The 19,998-nt window shown below is 41.9% G+C and overlaps 1 protein-coding gene across 1 annotated transcript in view; it reads left to right on the top strand.

The window, feature by feature from the left end:
- The window catches only part of rhcgb (Rh family C glycoprotein b), a 41,362-nt gene that overhangs the window by 15,002 nt on the left and 6,362 nt on the right, over nt 1-19,998 (top strand). The window contains exons 5-10 of the mRNA XM_043677255.2: nt 7,826-7,992; nt 9,232-9,369; nt 10,001-10,137; nt 11,100-11,224; nt 15,068-15,141; nt 16,882-16,975. Of these exons, the coding sequence (XP_043533190.1) occupies nt 7,826-7,992; nt 9,232-9,369; nt 10,001-10,137; nt 11,100-11,224; nt 15,068-15,141; nt 16,882-16,974 (734 nt within the window). The 3' untranslated portion in view covers nt 16,975. The remainder of the gene's footprint in view (nt 1-7,825; nt 7,993-9,231; nt 9,370-10,000; nt 10,138-11,099; nt 11,225-15,067; nt 15,142-16,881; nt 16,976-19,998) is intronic.

A 19,998-nucleotide genomic window follows, 5' to 3' on the forward strand; every position in this document is an offset into this window, starting at 1 on the left:
AGAAATTTTGATCTTTGACACTTTTCAATCACTCTAATCACTCTTTTAATGTAACTCTGCCAGATCTCATCATACACCATTTTCCTCTTGATGCATAATGCAAAAGTTAGATGAACTGAAAGATTTCATTGACAACTTGGGCAATCTCTAATTAATTTACATGACCAGTGAAGGCCTCTGAAGTTTTAACTAGCATCCAATTCAAAACACCAAAGAGATTTGTCCCTCAGTTTTGACAAAGTCCTGATTTGCCAATTGAAAACCTTGGGATGGCTTTTTGCTTGTGTGGGTGTCAAAGGTTGCACTGCTGTTATTGAAAGTGTGGCAATGTGGGGGTTGGTGGGGATGCCTCTTTGATGGATAGTAGTATACTATGCTACAGTTTGTCAATGTAGCCCTTTTGTTTCATCACTCATAGAATGTGGATGTGTGAGTGTTGCTGGCTGGTCAGCATTTATTGCCCATTCCTAGTTGCCTTTGACAAACTGGTGGTAGGTGTCTTGTACCACCTCAGTCCATGTGTTGTAGGTTGACCCATAATACCCTTAGGAAGGGAATTCTAGGATTTTGACCCAGTGACACTGAAGAAATGGCAAAGGTATGTCTGAGTCAAGATGGTGAGTGGTTTGGAGGGGAACTTGGAGGTGGTGGTGTTCCCATTTTTCTACTCCCCTTGTCCTTCAAGATGGAAGTGGGGTAGGTTTGGAAGGTACTGTCTAAGGATCTTTGAGTTTCTGTAGTGTATCTTGTATATAGTACACACTGCTGTTACTGAGTGTCAATAGTGTATTGGCTAATGTTTGTGGATGTGGTGCCAATCAGGCATATTGCTTTTTCGTGAATTGTGTCAAGCTTCTTGAACATTGTTGAAGTTGCACTCATCCAGGCAAGTGAAGTGTATTCCGTCACACTCCTGACTTGTGTCTTGTAGATCGTGGACAGGCTTTGGAGTATCAGGAGGTGAGTTACTTCCTACTGTTTCCCCAGTCTCTGAACTGCTCTTGTAGCCACTGTGTTTATATGGTATGTTTAGTTCAGTTCCTGGTCAATGGCAATTCATAAAATAGTGATGGTGAAGGACTTAGTGATGGTAATGCTGTTGAATATCAAGGGGTTATGATTAGATTGTCTCTTATTAGAGATGGTAATTGTATAATGTAAATGTTACTTGCCACTTTTCAGCCCAAGCCTGGTTATTGTCTACATTTTGTTGCATTTGGACATAACTCAGAAACTGAAGTAGTCCATGAGTGGAGCTGAACATTGTGTGCAATCTTCAGCGAACATTCCCACTTCTATCATTATGACAGAGGGAAGGTCTCTGATGAAACAACTGAGATGCTTGGACCTAGGACACTACCCTGAGGTACTCTTGCAGACATGTCCTGGAGCTTGAGATGATTGACCTCCAACAATCACAACCATCTTCCTATGTGCAAGGCATGACTCCAATGTTCCCCCGATACCCATTGACTTCAGTTTTACTAGGGCTCCTTGATTCCATACTTAGTCAAATGTGGCCATGACATCAAGGACAGTCACTCTCACCTCACCACTAGAATTGAGCTGTTTTGTGTATGTTTGAACCATGGCTGTAATGAGGTCAGGAGCTGAGTGGCCCTGCCAGAAGCCAAACTGGGCATCACTGAGCAGGTTATTGCTGAGCAGGTGCTGCTTGATAGCCCTGTTGATGACCCCTTCCATTCACTTTACTGATGATGGGGCGGTAATTGGCTGGGTTGGATTTGTACTGGGTATACCTTGGCAATTTTCCACATTGTCAGGTAGACAATGTAACTACTGGATTAGCTTTGCTCAGGGTGCACATGTGCAGGAACTCGGGTCTTTAGTGCTATGGCCGGAATGTTGTCAGATCCCACGGCCTTTGCAGTGTAGAGGGCATATCTCTGTGTCACACATCCTCTGTTATTTCTGTAAAAAGCCCAGGTCTCTCTTTCTCATGCCATTTTGTCAACCTTCCTGCCTCCTAATTTACCATTGAAAGGCTGGTAAAATTTAGCCCCACTTACCAGTTACTTCAACTGACCATGTTACGTGAGGTTCGGATGAGAATACATCTCCTGGCTTTATTGTTCTTATGTTTAAAGCAGGCAAACATCTGCAATTACTAACTCTGTAAGTCAGCACAAAACACAAATTATGGACAGTAATTGTTGGGGTTCAATTCAAAATGAAAATCACTAGTTATCCCTAATCATGATGTTTTCACTGAAATCTCAGAAACCATAGCTGGACAGCTCATCTTTGCTTGTGCAAGTTCTCAGCTTGGATTGAGGAATTAATCAATAAGATTTACGAAGTGAGTTTACCATGGGAGAAAATAGGGTGAATGACTCCAGATTAGATCCCCAAGTTTGGTTATGATCTGGTTAGAAACTACTAACTAGTTCATTCGGTTCGATGAAGTTTGGCAATCCCAAATCCTTAGCAACAGAATAATGATCCAGGATTCCATTGGTTTGAGTTACCAACCGTAAACATTACCATAACGAATCAAAGTAAAATAACTTACAATATTAGTCTCATTAGTCTCATGCTAACATCCAACATTAGCACAAGGTAAATATGAATTAGTAAGCAGGCTGTGGTCAAATGCAATACCCTGCATATTAAATGGCAGACTTTATCTTATATTTGTTAGCAGATCACCAAAGGTCAGTGATCATTGAGGTAGAACAATTTTTGAATGTTTACTCATTCTTCAGAAGGATTTCTGCACTCTTGAAGGTTCCATTTCTGAACACCACTCCCAGTCTCTCAGTCTTGGAGTGCCTGAACACCTGTGCACCTCCTAGTGATTTACCCTCATCTTTCAAGACTGATTTCCAAGACTGAGACACCAGTTTCTGCGTTCCCCAGGGCTTCTCATGGTCCCACTCACCTGGAGCTAGTACAAGGTACTGCTTTGCTGCCTGGAACCTCTTCTTTGACTTCTCTATCAGTCATATCTTGTGAGTGGTGGCTTTGCCGTTCTGTGTCTCTACCCCATTCTGGTTTGCTTGTTATCTTTTTCTCAAATAATTCCTGGATACCTGGCTGCCACTTCTTCTGCTGATTCCCTTTTTATTGGACCCAGATTGGGTCCCATGACTCCTGGCTTTCACACCACACCAGTGTACTCCCAATGAACCAAGTGATCAGTCACTTGAAATGTATAAAGGGAAAGAAAACAGCCTCTGAGCAAAGGCTAAATGGCTGAAAATCCTACAATGAAATGTGAATGGGCCAAGATTCTTGGTCCATTGAGCAATCATTGTTTTCAACCTTCACCTGAGCAAACATCATTGGAGAATCAGGTAAGTTAGTTCCATAACAAGGCCGGAAAGGTATATTTCAAGTGTAGGCAGTTGGCAGCCAAATTCACATAGAGTGGAACTAGGAACATGGGAACACTGAACAGGAGTCCACCATTGCTCTTTTGAGCCTCCTTCACCATCAATAGATCATGGTTGGTAAAGTTATGGTTTCAAATCCACTCTCCTGCCTCTACATCCTCCACCAATAATCCCTATTTCTCTTGTGTATTAAAGTTCCATCTAACCTTGCCTCAAATAAATTCAGTGACCTGTACTCAGGTGCCAGTTTTGCTTACAAACAGCCTCCCCAAATGCTTGACCAAAGCAGCTGTGTAAACATGAGATTTACAATGAGTTTCAGTAACTTTCTTTTAAAAGTACAGCAATTTCTCCCTCTGTTCAGTGCTGTAAAACATTCCTTTTTATCATTTCAGTCCACAATCAAAATATAGACAAAATAAAGAGACGGTCTTTGCATGCCTCCATCCTCATAAAATGAAATATCATGTCAAAAAGACACCTCATCACACAATATGTGATACAAAAACCACAAAACCTGAAGCTTGTATCCCTTCATCCTTCATCCCACTTATACAACCTTCACATTTCTTAAGCCTTTACCATATTTCATCATCTTATAATTGGCACAATGCATCTGCAATTATATTGTCTTTTCCAGTAATGTGAATAAGTTTTACAATAAGTAGTGGTATAAATACCTAAATACTCTCACATTTTGTGTATTTAGTGAATACCACTGGATTATGATTGGTGCAGATTAATATTTCTCTGTTGCCATGTTGGACATAGACTTCAAAGTGCTGAAGGACAATAATAATTCCAAAGTCTTCTCTTCCACAGTAGAATACTTCTTCTGAAAAGTTTATTAGAGGAATGTCCATTGACTTACTTACCTATTCCCTACTCACCATCCTGTATCAAGACTGCACCCACCCCAAAATCACTAGCATCAATCACCCTTTTGAAAGGTCTGGAAAAAATCAAGAGTAGTCATTTATTAGGATTACCTTCAGCTTCTCAAGGGCAACTTGGCATTCTGTTCGCTAGACCATGTTTGCTTGCTCCTCCAACAAACACATTAATATTACAACTACAGTGCTGAAATTGTGCACAAATTTCCAATAAACCCTAAACATTCCTAAAATTCACCGAAACATGTTTATCTGGGCTCAACCAACAAGGATGCTGTTTTATTGGTGCTGACACTCCTGTGACACGTCATGCCCAGCTACTGTATCATATCCAGGTGTATCTTTACAGATTACTTTCTGAGTTATTGTAGAAGGTCCTACCATTGTGCTTTCTCTAAATATGAGTACACATCATCTAACTGTCCCAGTATTTCTATGTTAGCTAATAGATTTGTATGATGTTTATTTTGAAAACTGCCTACCTCTCTTTCCAATCACTCTTATTGTCTCCGTCACCTTCCCTGCTCTTACCATCTGACATGCTAGCTTCTCCCTTTTCTTGTTCTCTGCAACAATAGCTTTTCAGCATGTTTATGTGACATAACCCAACCCTTCTTCCTACAATATGATTTTGATCAGATAAATCATTTTACTCATTCTCCTAACCATGTATGTTCCACTGACTTTCACTTTCACAGATTCATCTTATAAAAGGAACAATACCAATACCCAATTTCCCATTTGAAACTTTCTAATTCCATTTGCCCAAACTTTCATTTTCACTTGTGAAACTTCCAAATGCTCTACTGTAAGTCATGCCTTTAGAGTTTGGTACATCTCAGTAAGGTCTGTCCTTTTAAAGTTTGATGGTCTCCAATTAAACGCATACCCTGCCATGTTGTTTTGGCATTGTGGGAGGAAATTTTCAGGCATCTTTATGTTGCATGTATTTTTTTTTCATGGAATGGAAGTAGGAAATCTGTAAACATTACCATTTAAGGACTTAAAGCAGAATTCAAAGTTGTAAGTCAGGCATCAAGAACTTTTCAAAATAGAGGTTATGAGATAAGATGAGACAAATTAATTCAGGGTAATTTCAAATCAAGTCTTAGTCTAGAGAATGTTAGTAGGATCTTGATAAGTTGAAACAGATCTTCACAAAGGGAAGATGCTAAATTCAGTAGGAGGCAGATCAGCTGAGAAGTTTGATTGGGCTACATATACAAATCAGACCAGATGTATGCATTTTAGAATTGAAAGCCATGTTAAAACATGCTACTGTAGCAGAAGTACTGAAGGAAAATTAGACATGCAAAATATTAACTTGGATATTTCAGTTAGTGTTGATTTAGTGGGGAGGGTTGGATTGGGTCACATTGTGAGTGCCAGTGGGATTGGAATAGTTTTGGGTCTTTAGGGAATCTGGTTGACATGGCTCTGAGGTTTCTAAGGGATCGGTGAGGAGGTGTAGTAATACAGGGGCAGTGGTGAGCCAGGAAGAGTGTTTAGTACTTAGCCAGGAGTCAGACTAGGTGTTTAATCCTTTAATTTTTCCTGGGTATTGATTACGTTCAATTGAGTCTGAATCCTGTGACTTCAAAGGATTCCTTTGGAGGATTCTGGATGCAAGAGAATTGCCCATCAGAAGATTCGACTTTGTGAGCAAGTTCCATGGAGTCAGCTGAATCCAGGATTCCACGTGATCCCGATGGGCACTCTAGTCTACACTGCCCTAACAATTCTCCGGCCATTGGGGCATTAGAGCCATTAAATTTAGAACAGTGTACACTCTGCTTTCCATCCCTGGGTGATCCTGAAACAACGGGAGTTAGTGTCACCTAAACATGCTCATCTTATCAACGGTTTTTCAAGTACAGCAGGATTCATGTTTTATTAATGGGAAAAAATGGTAAATGTCCATTAGATTAGAAATTGAAAGAAAAAGAGTAATTAAAAGCATCTCAGTTGAAGAGGCACTTATACTGGGTGAAGCAACCAATATAGCTATTAGAATTTTGAAGGAATTCTATGGGGTGGGGGGGGGGGTGCAATCAGGAAAAAAATGTACTAGTAGAATGCTAAATTGATCATTGTTACCCTGGGTCATTGTCAACTCAAAGTGTTTGAAACAAAAGAGATTTTAAAAAAAAATGGTTTGACAAATATAATCTGCTAGTTGGAGGCTGAGGTGTGACCTTATAGAGACTTATAAAATCCTGAGGGGCATGGATAGGATAAATAGGCAAGGTCTTTTCCCTGGGGTGGGGAGTCCAGAACTAGTCCAGGTGTAGGGTGAGAGGGTAGAAATATAAAAGGGCAATGTTTTCACACAGATGGTGGTGCGTGTATGGAATGAGCTGCCAGAGGAAGCGGTGGAGGCTGCTACAATTATAACATTTAAAATGTACGAGAATTGTCTATCAGAAGATTTGACTTTGAGCATGGAGTCAACTGAATCCAGGATTCTGCATGAATGTGTATATGAATAGGAAGGGTTTAGAGGGATATGGGCCAAGTGCTGGCAAATGGAAGTAGATTAATTTAGGATAACTGATCAGCATGGTCAGGTTGGAGCAAAGGGTCTCTTTCTGTGCTGTACATCTCTATGACTCTGACTGTACTGGGTTGCTTTACAAGAAGTGATGCTTATTCAAAAAAAATGTCCTTGAAGTGGGATAAATGCCTTGCCTTCTAAACTAAGAATAAAAAAAATTCATTTTTAAGCTGCAGTAGAATATGGGGTTTGTTAACGATTGCATAATGATGCAACACATCATCTGTTACTTTTTTAAAAACCCAAAAGAACTGTGGATGTTGGAAATCAGAAAAAAAAAACAGAAATTGCTGGAAAAGGTCAGCACATCTGGCTGCAAATATGGAGAGAAATCAGGGTTAATGTTTAATGATTTAACAAAATCAGACCTACTGACACTTTTGAGCTTACAATATTTTATCATTTTCCATATTTTATTCCGAATAGATTTTATTAAAAGAGACAAAGCTGTAAGAAACCTTATTATAATGTTTGTATTAATATTTAATTCTGTTAATAGGATGCTAAATGCCTAAGAATTAAAATTAACAAGGCAAGCAGGTTTTGGTGAATTAATTAGTAGGGGATGTGGAACACCCCTACTGAATCCTGAAGAAGGGCTCATGCCCAAAACGTCGATTCTCCTGCTCCTTGGATGCTGCCTGACCTGCTGCGCTTTTCCAGCAACACATTTTCAGTGTGGAACACCCTGCCTACAACAGTAGTAGACTCATCAATTTTAAGAGCATTTAAATGGTCATTGGATAAACACATGGATGAAAATGGAATGGTGTAGATTAGATGGGCTTCAGATTTGTGTTGCATGTATGGAATGAGCTGCCAGAGGAAGCGGTGGAGGCTGGTACAAATATAACATTTAAGATGCAAGAGAATTGCCCATCGGAAGATTCGACTTTATCAGCAAGTTCCATGGAGTCAGCTGAATCCAGAAAGTAGATTTTGTCTGAAAGTTTTTACCTTTTAATGTACAACAATGTGGACATTGTGCTCAGGGTTCACAAGGGATTTGCTCTCCCCCTCAGGTACTCTCTACCTCTGGATGTTCTGGCCCAGTTTCAACTCAGCAATTTCAAACCATGGGGATGCCCAACATCGTGCTGTCATCAACACCTATTGCTCACTGGCATCCAGTGTCCTCATTGCCATCGCCATTTCCAGCCTCTTTGAGAAGAAGGGCAAAATTGATATGGTAAGAAAGCACCTTACTGGGCCTGGGTGGACAGAGTGTCATAACTCGATTTTAACACCACGCCAAATCTTACAGACAAAAGCAAAACACTGCAGATGCTGAAAACTGAAATAAAATGTTGGACAAATTCAACAGATCTGTCAGCATCTGTGAAAACATAAACAGAGCTAACTGTTTTGAGTCCAATATGTCTTTTCGTTGGGATTGGGACTGAATGTTACTAGACATCAAATTCAGCACCCATGCCATTTTATGGAAAACTATGGCGTGACACTGACCTTTCACCTCCAGGCAGGGGCAGAGGCGAGGGCTGAAATCATGGATCCCATTGTTGCTCCTGACGCAGGGCTCATGACCCTACCCCTCACCCTTGACATGAACACTGTGCCTCTGCGAGAGCCCCTGTCCCCTGTTATTAGGCCCAGACAAACACTCCAGGATCCATGTTCAATTCTGTCTCAAGCCAATGGAACGACACACTCTTCTCCCTGACAAATTCATGACTCCAATGTTTCTCTATCTTGCCCATTATGATTGAGTTGGAGCGTATCACTGAGCAAGGCCACTGAAATGGGAAGATACAGTTAAGGCGCAAATAAGCCACGATGCATTTTAACAGCAGATGAGGCTCAAGAGGCTGAATGATCTCCTGTTGTTCCAATGAGTCAAAATTGGAATAAGGAAAAGGGAGCTGTACTGCCTGTTTAACCATTGGGACGTATTGGACAGGACAGGACAGGGAGGAGAAAGGGGCTAATCAGCTAGTGTTACTGATCGTTTACTCAAAGCCCACATAAAAGTAATTGTGTACATGTGTATGTGCCATGAACATGTCTGTATGTGTGTGCGTGTGCACACCTGTATAGGTGTATATATGCATTTGGTTGCAAGTGTGTGCATGCACATATGTCCAGCTGCATGTGCATGTATGTGTCTATGCATGGGTTTATTGGTGGGGCTGTGTGTATATGTGAGAGTGTGTCCATGTAAGTGTGTGTGTATTGTATAAGTGTGCGCACAAACACATAGACACATTTAAATACACACATTAGCACATATACACACACTGCCACAAATGTCTGTGTGTGTGTGCATTATTCAAGTGTACACATGCACGTAGGTGACCAAGGATTGACCATGGACAGGACCATGCTTGTCTGTGTTCACTGAAAGACTGGCCAGCATGGGTGTCATGAAGAATACCTAATTGTGGGAATTGTGTGTTGTTTGCCTTACCAGGTTCATGTTCAGAATGCGACCCTTGCAGGAGGAGTGGCTCTAGGCACAGCTGCTGAAATGATGCTTACTCCCTACGGGTCACTGATTGTTGGAGTTCTGTCAGGAGCCGTGTCAACATTAGGTTTCATCTTCCTCTCGGTGAGTTCTGATATCTCAGCTTTGCTAGTGGGGCTGTAGGATTAATAGTAATAATGTTTTTTAAAATAAATTGGTGAGGCCTATGTCTGTGATCAAAATCCCTAATCCTGTGGGACAGCTAGTTCACTTTTGAAGTTGATATTGATATCTCTCTGAAATATTGTTGAATAAATTCGGGCGGCATGATGGCACAGTGGTTAGTACTGCTGCCTCACAGCACCAGGGTCCCAGGTTCGTATTCCAGCCTCAGATGACTGTCTGTGTGGAGTTTGTACATTCTCCCCGTGTCTACATGGGTTTCCTACTGGTGCTCCGGTTTCCTCCCACAGTCCAAAGATGTGCAGGTCAGGTGAATTGGCTATGCTCCATTGCCTGTAGTGTTAAGTACATTAATCAGAGGGGGGTGGGTTGCTGTTCGGAGGGTCAGTGTGGACTGGTTGGATCGAAGGGCCTGTTTCCACACTGTAGGGAATCTAATCTAATCCAAGTCTTTTGCAGCTCTCGAACTGCAAAAAGCCTTACCACCTGGAAGCATGGTGTTCGTTTCCATTCTCAAACTCAATGACCTGAGATGACATGGACTTATAGCAAAGTTCTTGCAAGATCTCATGATGTAATTTTCTGTTTCAAGCCACTCCTGGAAAAATACCTTAAGATACAAGATACCTGTGGTATCCACAACCTGCATGGTATGCCGGGCGTGATGGGAGCCATTGTTGGAGCTGTCACTGCTGCAGCCGCCACTGAAGGAGTGTATGGCAGAGAAGGGTAAGGTGGAGCAGACAGCACTATAGTAAAGGGGGTATCTAGTAAACAAGGATATGTTTGTGTAATCAGCATGTGATTCAGTAGAATCACTGAGACCCTATGCGCTGAGTTGTATAATTGCATGGATCTCAGAAAGGTTCTCCACCTTTAAAACTGCTAGAGAACATCATAACATGTGACACTTCAATATAAAAGGTCACCATCTTACTCTCTGTAGAGTTATCAAGCTGTAAACAATCAACTATGTGTGGGATGTCATTGCGATCCATGTAAGCATAAAACCCAGTCTATATGTGGAAGTCTGAGATGTCATATTAGTGCATGTAGTTAGTTAATGAACATCTAGATATCTGTCTCAATAAGAACCCAGATCTCTCTGGTATATATTATGTAGAATAATGTATTAAAAGCCTTGTTAATGTTTTAAGTTCAATATGACTTCTCCTTGTACCTCGTATTCACAATACTGTCACTAGAGAAATAGATTTACTATTCCCTTCCATACTAACCAATGATTTAAAGTTAGGTAAAATGAAAATGTTGCAAAAGCTGGAAATCTGAAATGAATACATCAAAAGAATTCAGCAGATCAGTAACATCTGTGTAGAATTAACCCTTCAAATTGGCTATGACCCTTCTTCAGAGCAGAAAAAGAATTTCACAGAGTCCTGTTTGACGTGAGCCATTAATTTTGTCTGTTTTTGTGTCTGTGTGTCTCTCTCTTGAGCTTACTCTCTGCAGAGATACTGCCAGACCTGCATAGTATTTCCATCACATCCTGTTTATATGTGTTAGGGCCCCAGTATGATAATCTCGTGCGGTCCATTAGCTAATGTCATCCATTAGCCAATGTGTCATGGCCCCATGCATGCACCAGAAGGACCCCGAGTTCTTCCTGTTTGAGAGCTATTTGTGTTTGCAATCTGCATCGCATTGTGACTGATCTGTTTCCTTCTCTTCAGGTTAATCGAGGCTTTTGGTTTTGAGGGGCGATTTGCGGATCGGACGCCGAGTGTCCAGGGAGGTTATCAGGCTGCGGCTCTGTGTGTCACACTCCTTCTGAGTGTGGGTGGGGGAGCTGTTGTAGGTAAGTTGCCCAGATCCTGATCTTAGGGAATGAAGCAGAACACAATGCAAAGGCCAGTAAGCACATTTAATTAATGGGAGCATATTGAGTCATGAAAACTAGGAACAGGAGTAGGCCATTGGGTCCTTCAAGGTAAAAACTCTCCCACTGCAACTCCCAGGTCATTTCCTCTGCCCTGAAGTTCTTCTCCTCCCCCACTGACCTATTGTACTCTATGCTAATCTATCCCCATCCCCACCCTCCTCTAGCTTATCTCTCCACGCTTCAGGCTCTCTGCCTTTATTCCTGATGAAGGGCTTTTGCCCGAAACGTCGATTTTGCCTGTCCTCGGATGCTGCCTGAATTGCTGTGCTCTTCCAGCACCACTAATCCAGAATCTGGTTTCCAGCATCTGCAGTCATTGTTTTTACCTAGTTGATTTTAACCCTACTGCGAATCCTCTTGCAAGGATGCCTGCCTTGAAGAAGTTTTCCTCCTCTCTCTACAAGAATCTCAGGGAGTCTCTCTCCCACTGCAACTCCCAGGTCATTTCCTCTGCCCTGAAGCTCTTCTCCTCCCCCACTGACCTATTGTACTCTATGCTACTCTATCCCCACCCCCACCCTCCTCTAGCTTATCTCTCCACGCTTCAGGCTCTCTGCCTTTATTCCTGATGAAGGGCTTTTGCCAGAAACGTCGATTTTGCCTGTCCTCGGATGCTGCCTGAATTGCTGTGCTCTTCCAGCACCACTGATCCAGAATTGGGCCCTTCAAGCCTGCCCGATCATTCAACATGACCATGGCTGACCCTGTATCTCAATGTAGTATTCCTATTTTCTTTTCATTCTTCCTGTTGTCTAACACATACTGGAGTGGGTAACTGTTCCAGAAGACTATCTGACCTCGATTGTTTTTAAACCCTACAGAAAAATAATCAATCCCATATATCACTATTTTAAAATCCAAGCTGTATATAAATTACACTAGCATTTACACATCACATACATTGCATCACATTGGTGACATGGTGGCCCAATGGTTAGCACTGCTGCCTCACAGTACCAGGGTCCCAGGTTTGATTCCAGCCTCAGTTGACTGTGTGGAGTTCGCACATTCTCCCGTGTCTGTGTGGGTTTCCTCCCACAGTCCAAAGATGCGCAGGTCAGGTAAATTGGCCATCCTAAACTGCCCATAGTGTTAGGTGCATTAGTCAGAGGGAAATGGGTCTTTGTGGGTTACTCTTCAAAGGGCTGATGTGGACTGTTTGGGCCGAAGGGTCAGTTTCCACACTGTGGGGAATCATAATAAAAGGACCATGGGGTGCGATGGTTATCAGGGGTCTGGGGAGTTTAACTGGTCAAGGGAGCTGTAGTTGGATTGTGTGTATGGTGAGTTGAAGAGTTAGCTTGATAGTTATCCAAGAATTAGGTACAAACCCACCGACTCCCACAGCTACCTGGATTACAACTCTTCCCACCCTATCTCTTGCAAAAATGCCATCTCGTATTCCCAATTCCTCCGCCTCCGCCGTATCTGCTCCCAGGAGGACCAGTTCCACCATAGAACACACCAGATGACCTCCTTCTTTAGAGACCGCAATTTCCCTTCCCACGTGGTTAAAGATGCCCTCCAACGCATCTCGTCCACATCCCGCACCTCCGCCCTCAGACCCCATCCCTCCAACCGTAACAAGGACAGAACGCCCCTGGTGCTCACCTTCCACCCTACCAACCTTCGCATAAACCAAATCATCCGCCGACATTTCCGCCACCTCCAAAAAGACCCCACCACCAGGGATATATTTCCCTCCCCACCCCTTTCCGCCTTCCACAAAGACCGTTCCCTCCGTGACTACCTGGTCAGGTCCACGCCCCCCTACAACCCACCCTCCCATCCTGGCACTTTCCCCTGCCACCGCAGGAACTGTAAAACTGTGCCTACACCTCCTCCCTCACCTCTATCCAAGGCCCTAAAGGAGCCTTCCACATCCATCAAAGTTTTACCTGCACATCCACTAATATCATTTATTGTATCTGTTGCTCCCGATGCGGTCTCCTCTACATTGGGGAGACTGGGCGCCTCCTAGCAGAGTGCTTTAGGGAACATCTCCGAGACACCCGCACCAATCAACCAACATTTCAACTCCCCCTCCCACTCTGCCGAGGACATGGAGGTCCTGGGCCTCCTTCACCGCCGCTCCCTCACCACCAGACGCCTGGAGGAAGAACGCCTCATCTTCCGCCTCGGAACACTTCAACCCCAGGGCATCAATGTGGACTTCAACAGCTTCCTCATTTCCCCTTCCCCCACCCCATCCTAGTTTCAAACTTCCAGCCCGCACTGTCCCCTTGACCTGTCCGGACTTGTCCGACCTGCCTATCTCCTTTTCCACCTATCCACTCCACCCTCTCCTCCCTGACCTATCACCTTCATCTCCTCCCCCACTCACCTATTGTACTCTATGCTACTTTCTCCCCACCCCCACCCTCCTCTAGCTTATCTCTCCACCTTCAGGCTCTCTACCTTTATTCCTGATGAAGGGCTTTTGCCCGAAACGTCGATTTCGAAGCTCCTCGGATGCTGCCTGAACTGCTGTGCTCTTCCAGCACCACTAATCCAGAATCTGGTTTCCAGCATCTGCAGTCATTGTTTTTACCAAAGTTTTTAACCATCCAACTTTCCCTCAGTAACTATCAACTGAAGCAGAACCATCCAAATTTTCATCCTTTAATTGTTTCTTTTGGAGCTTTCCCGAAGCACGTGAATTGCCAGGGAAAGTCTTCAATCTCCTGGGCAATTCCCAAGGAGTCTGTAGTATCTGGAATTCTGCAGGGACCCCATGCACTACAGTCGATTCGGCTGCTCCAAGGATTATCGGACCATTGCAATATCCAGACCTGAGTGCTCTGCTCAGCAATTACATTTTTAAGAATCAGTACTTCTGAATGGCAGATTACTTATTTTCAGTTTGGTTTTGTGTGGTTGTTAGCCAGAGAGGGAGTAGATTGGCAGACTTTTTCATTAAAGCGCTGCACTTTTCAGAAATCACAGCTGAGTTTCTGAAGATGTGATCAGAACGCAAAGTCTTGCCTGACACCTAGTGGTATTAATGAGTTATTACACATTAGAGTATTTATGAGAATCTCGAAGAAACGTGAATATAATTAGGATTACCTTAATCTGAAAGAATGAATAAAGATTGTTGTTTAATGTATTTTCTGCATGAGATAAGATATTCCAATGTTTGGAATAGTAGCTTACAATAAAGTATTACAAGTAGAAAGTAACTTTGATTTGGCAAGTTTGAATTTGGATGTAAAAATGCAGCTGATCTCATTCTTCCTAATACCAAACCTATTGCCTTCCCATTCCTACCTATAGCTGTACATAGGTTCATCCACCTTCCTGGTTACCAGCTTCTCTTCTGGTTTCTCACTTTGTAGAAAGAAATTCTTTATGGTAGAGGCCGCTAAATGTACCCTCCCTTTTCTGGAGTCATTATTCTCTTAGTGGTCAGTGAGGTTGTTATAGTTTAGAAGTTGCTGGGTTGACAATCTAGAGGGATGAATCCAAATGAGCTAAGGAAGAGAATGGTCTATTGCTTAATTTAAAAAGAATGCTGGTCCATTTCTTTAATGCCACATAATTAGTCTCTCCTGACAATCCCCTTATGTAATTTTATCAAATGATGGTGCAGTGTTAGTGTTCCTGTCTCTGAGCCAAGATATACCAGTCCCATCCTCCCCAGAGGTGTGTAATAACATCTCTTGATTAGAAAATATTTATGCAGATATTAGACTAGTTTAATAGTTTAAAATCGATGTAAGAGTCACTCATCAATATTGATGATTCTTTGCCCCAAAGGTTTCATTCTGAAGTTGCCATTCTGGGGTGATCCATCAGATGAAAACTGCTTTGAAGATGAGGTGTACTGGAAGGTAGGTTCAACAGGGTGTTTACGGTAATGGCATAAGTTGTGACTTCTCATCAATGATATCAGGATCTGTAACTTCTTTTTCTTCCAATGGCTTAGAATGCCAGAAAAGTAGAATGTTCGACTAATTGTGTAAATCCCATCTAGAACCCATAATCGTAATTTTGAAACAGAGCACATTTAAAAGACATATTTGCTTCTTGCTATAATGACATCTGTCAGAGTTAATCAGTGCACCTATTAAAGTCTTAATGAGAAATGTTTGTTTTTATGTGATTTTAGTTAATACCCTGCATGAGTCTTAGAGTCATAGAGATGTACAGCACGGAAACAGACCCTCTGGTCCAACTCATCCACGCCAACCAGATATCATAAATTAATCTTGTCCCATTTGCCAGCACCTGGCCCATTTCCCTCTAATTCCTTCATATTCATATACCCATCCAGATGCCTTTTAAATGTTGTAATTGTACCAGCCTCCACCACTTTCTCTGGCAGCTCATTCCATACATGCACCAATGTTTGTGTGAAAACATTGCCCTTAGGTCCCTTTTATATCTTTCCCCTCTCACTCTAAACCTATGCTGTCTAGTTCCAGACTCACCCAATCCAGGGAAAATACCTCATCTATTTACCCAATCCATGCCGTCATGATTATTTTAAACCTCCATAAGGTCACCCCTCAGCCTCTGATGCTCCAGGGAAAACAGCCCCAGCCTATACAGCCTCTTCCTATAGCTCAAACTCTCCAACCCTGGCAACATCCTTGTAAATCTCTTCTGAACCCTTTCAAGTTTCACAACATCCTTCCGATAGGAGGGAGACCAGAATTGCACGCAATATTCCAAAGCATTCTTCCAAAATATTCTTCAGTAATATTGAGTATCAGTTCATATTACAAAGTTTTCTGTTTATTCAGCCATATATAATGTAAGTAGCTGCTCACCATAGTCAGAGTGTCTCATTTGTAGGATTAGAATAGTTTTTGACTCAGGTTCCTTTTTTCCCAGGAACTGAAATCTCTGGAACTCCCCTTGTGTCAGTCAGGCTCCCCTTCATCCTGCATTCTGTGTGCTTCAACCCAACATCAGCCAAGCACCACTTTTTGGCTTCTCTTCTACCCTTCTCAATCTTTTACTGTTATAAAGCTGAGGGAAGTCAGTCAGCTCATCTGTCTCACTCCTCCCTATTCCCGATTTGAAGCTTTATTTCTTGATTAATTAAATTAAGAATCTCTTCCCAGCAGTAGAAGAATCAGTCATCAGAAAACCTGTGGTCTGGGTTGATTAGACAAAGCAGCAGAGGCCATGTAAGGAAACCATGTTTTTAATACAATGGAGAATCACTCACCAGGCATTCTCTAAGAGTGGCCTGTGAACTAAGAATTTGTATAAGCTCATATGTAACGCTGTTTAATATTTTTGTAACTGTACGTAATTCCCATCCAAGGGCCCTTCCCAAAATAAAGGAAGATCACTGTGCCCACAAAGCCTATTCTGTTTATTGCCCATGTATGTACTATCTGATAATGAAATTTAATCATTCTATCTAACCTCCTTCCAAACCCCATGAGCTTGATATCTACAAATAATACAGCTGGTGGTCAGTAAATAAAAATCTGCAAGTCTTTGAAGCAAATATTGCTTTGTCACTGAAATGAAATCTCTTCAACAAAGGCTGATGGGTCATGATGGTTTTGCATCCACCATCTAATTAACTCTTGGCACCATCTTTGAATCTGTAGGTGCCAGTGGATGAAGAAGCTCCATTGTGCAATGTTCACTATGAAAACAACGAACTTAAAAAGCCTAATTCAAATGGAGACACCCAACAATAAGGTGAGCTATGTGTTCTATGCCAGAAAACCAGTCAATGAAGGGTAGAATTGGACCAATCTTAACACATTTCAATAATTATTAACAAAATTACATATCACAAGCATATATCTCCTAATCCAATAATCACAGTTCCAATCTTTATCTATTTATAGAGGTACAAGTGAATCATCAGCTTATATCAAATTCCTGCACACAATGAAATAAAATGATCATACAATTAATCCTGTGTCTCACTCCAGAAGTATTTATGTGTGGTTTATGAAGCTGATACATCAATCTGTTATATTGGGCTCTGGATTACTAACTGCTGTCAGCTTGTGGTTGGGAAATTTTCGTTACCATCAATCCCGCTTAGTATTCTTTTAAATTCTATACTAACGAATGTGGTTAGGGCACGGTTGCTCAGTGGTTAGCACTGCTGCCTCACAGCGCCAGTGACCCAGATTTGATTCCACTCTGGGTAACTGTCGGTGTGGAATTTGCACATTGTCCCTGTGTCTGCATGCGTTCCCTCTGGTACTCGATTTCCCCCAACAGTCCAAAGATGTGTGTCTAAGGTGGATTGGCTGTGCTAAATTGCCCATAGTATTCAGGGATATGTAGGTTTTGTGTGTTAACCATGTTAAATACACTTTTATTGGGAAAGGATGGGGGATGAGTCTGAGTAGGATGCTCTTTGTAGGGCCAATGTGGACTTGTTGGGCTGAATGGCCTGTTTCCACATTGTATGGTCTCTGAGCGCCTACCTAATTATCAGTTGTACAGGATGGACTGTTGATGGATCTTAACAAAAGAAGGCACATGCCTTAGATAATGAGACATTTTATTGGTAAGAGAGCAGAAGATACGAACTACACTGACCAGTTAAGCATAGTTGCATAAGACTATAAGGTTCTCCTGGTAGACTGCCCGGGTTTCCACTCAAAGTCCATCTGGCATTAGCACATTGGGTAAGGCTTAATGCAACTTCACTTTAACTTTTTCAGGAACTTCAATTTGTATAACATAGAGTAGCATTGAGATAGCTACTTCTCTCGACTAAACATGTTGTCGTTATACAGGGAATACAAGTTCAAATTTCACCATGGTGACTTGAAAATTTGATATTACAGTTTGTCTGAAAAAAAGAAAATATGACCATGAAGCTGACAGAATATCATTAACAACCCAACTGGTTCACTAATATTCCGTAGGGCATGTGACCTGCCTTTCCTACCCAGTCTTGTCTATATGTGAATCCTGACTACTGTAACATGATTGATTATTAGCTGTTCTCAAGGAGTGAGCAATAAATATTGATTGTACCAATAATGCCAACATCCTGGGGATGAATTTTCATATAACAGGACTTAGAACATGATCATACTTGCAGTCTTCAGTAGAGAGAAATAAAGAGATAAAAGCAACTTGTATTTACATGTGCCTGTCATATAACATTGCTAGGCAGATCACAGGAGCATTATAAACTAAAGTGCGATGCAGAGGTACATCAGGAAACAAGCAAGGTCAAGAGGCAGCAAGGATTAAGGAGGGAATTCCAGTGTTTAGGGCCTAGGCAACTGTAGGCATGGCAACCAGTGATGAAGTGATTAAAATTGGGAGTCATGATATGGATGTGCCACTATTGGACTGGTGTGGACAAGGTGAGAAGTCAGAAGGCACCAAGTTAGAGCCCAACAGATTTATTTGAAATCACAAGCTTACAGAGTGCTGCTCCTTCATCAGGTGAAGTCACTTCACCTGACGAAGGGACAATGTTCCAAAAGCTTGTGATTTCAAATAAAACTGTTGGACTATAACCTGGTGTCGTTTGACTTCTGACCTAGAATTGGGAGTACACACAAGGCCAGAATTAGAGAAGTGCAGAGATTTTGGATGGTTATGGAGTTGGAGGAGGATGGAGAGATAGGGAGGAATGAAGCCATGGAGGGAATTGGAAACAAGGATGGTAACTTTCACTGTTGCTTGACCAGGAGCCATGTTGGGTCAGTGAGCACAAGACAGCAGGGCCTGGCTTTGAACTAAAACATAGGAAGCAGAGATTTCGACAACCTCAAGTTTATGGAGGGTAGAATGTGCAAGATCAGACAGGAGTTCATTGGAACCATTAATCTGAGAGATAATCAAGACATGCATGGGGGGTAAATCGGGAAGAAACAATATTCTTTGAAAAATTAACATGGCGATTATTTTAATTAAAACTAGATATGAAGGAGCAGCAAATGATTTATCTGTTTTCTTATATATAGGAGGGTGGCTGTGTAACCCTCTGAGTTAATCACTGCTCAGTGATGTGACTGTCAAGAAAAGAGTTACAGAGGAACCCTGGGATTGGAGCTTGACCTTACCAACTGGTTCATTGTGGCATGGCACCAGAGAGCCTCCTACATCTTTTCTGTCATTTATTTTTGGCTATTTAAATGAAATGAAAGAAACATTGGGCTTTTCTTGCTGTGCTGAGCCCACAGGCAACCATTCAGATGCTAAAGCTGAAAACCACTTTTTGCTGATGTGTTCGTCATAGCCATCGATCTGACCCCTATCTCCAGCATATACTTTTTCCAAAATAAATGAGCATTTGAGAGTACAATTTTTTAAATTTAAAAACTGCTGAATTGTTATTAGAGAAAGAGAAGTCTGAACATATGCTGGATTTAAATTGTTAACTTTGCTTATCAGATTATTAATGAGCACCAAAGAGCAGGATTTTAAACTTAGTGATTTTATCAAGTGATCTAAACTTATTGATTTCGCCCCCCCCCCTTCTTTTGTAAGATCAGACCTTCAAAGAAGCTCTTGGGATTTTTAATAATATCTTTTCAGGGTAGTTGTAAAGGTTGTAGATGCAAAAGGATTAAACAGCTGCAGTTTCACTGGCCTGCCACAAGGGAGCACAGCTCCACTCTGAGCAACAAAGGGAAAGCTATGGAGGATGTAGTACACAGGGGGCAAAAGGTTAAGGAAAATTACCTGTAATCTGAGAGGAGACTGGAAGGAAAATGTGACAATTCATATTAAGAAAA

This window comes from Chiloscyllium plagiosum, unplaced genomic scaffold (genome assembly GCF_037043375.1).
Source record: "Chiloscyllium plagiosum isolate Xiang-an unplaced genomic scaffold, Cpla_swu_hap1 HiC_scaffold_39, whole genome shotgun sequence".
Taxonomy (NCBI): Eukaryota; Metazoa; Chordata; class Chondrichthyes; order Orectolobiformes; family Hemiscylliidae; genus Chiloscyllium; species Chiloscyllium plagiosum.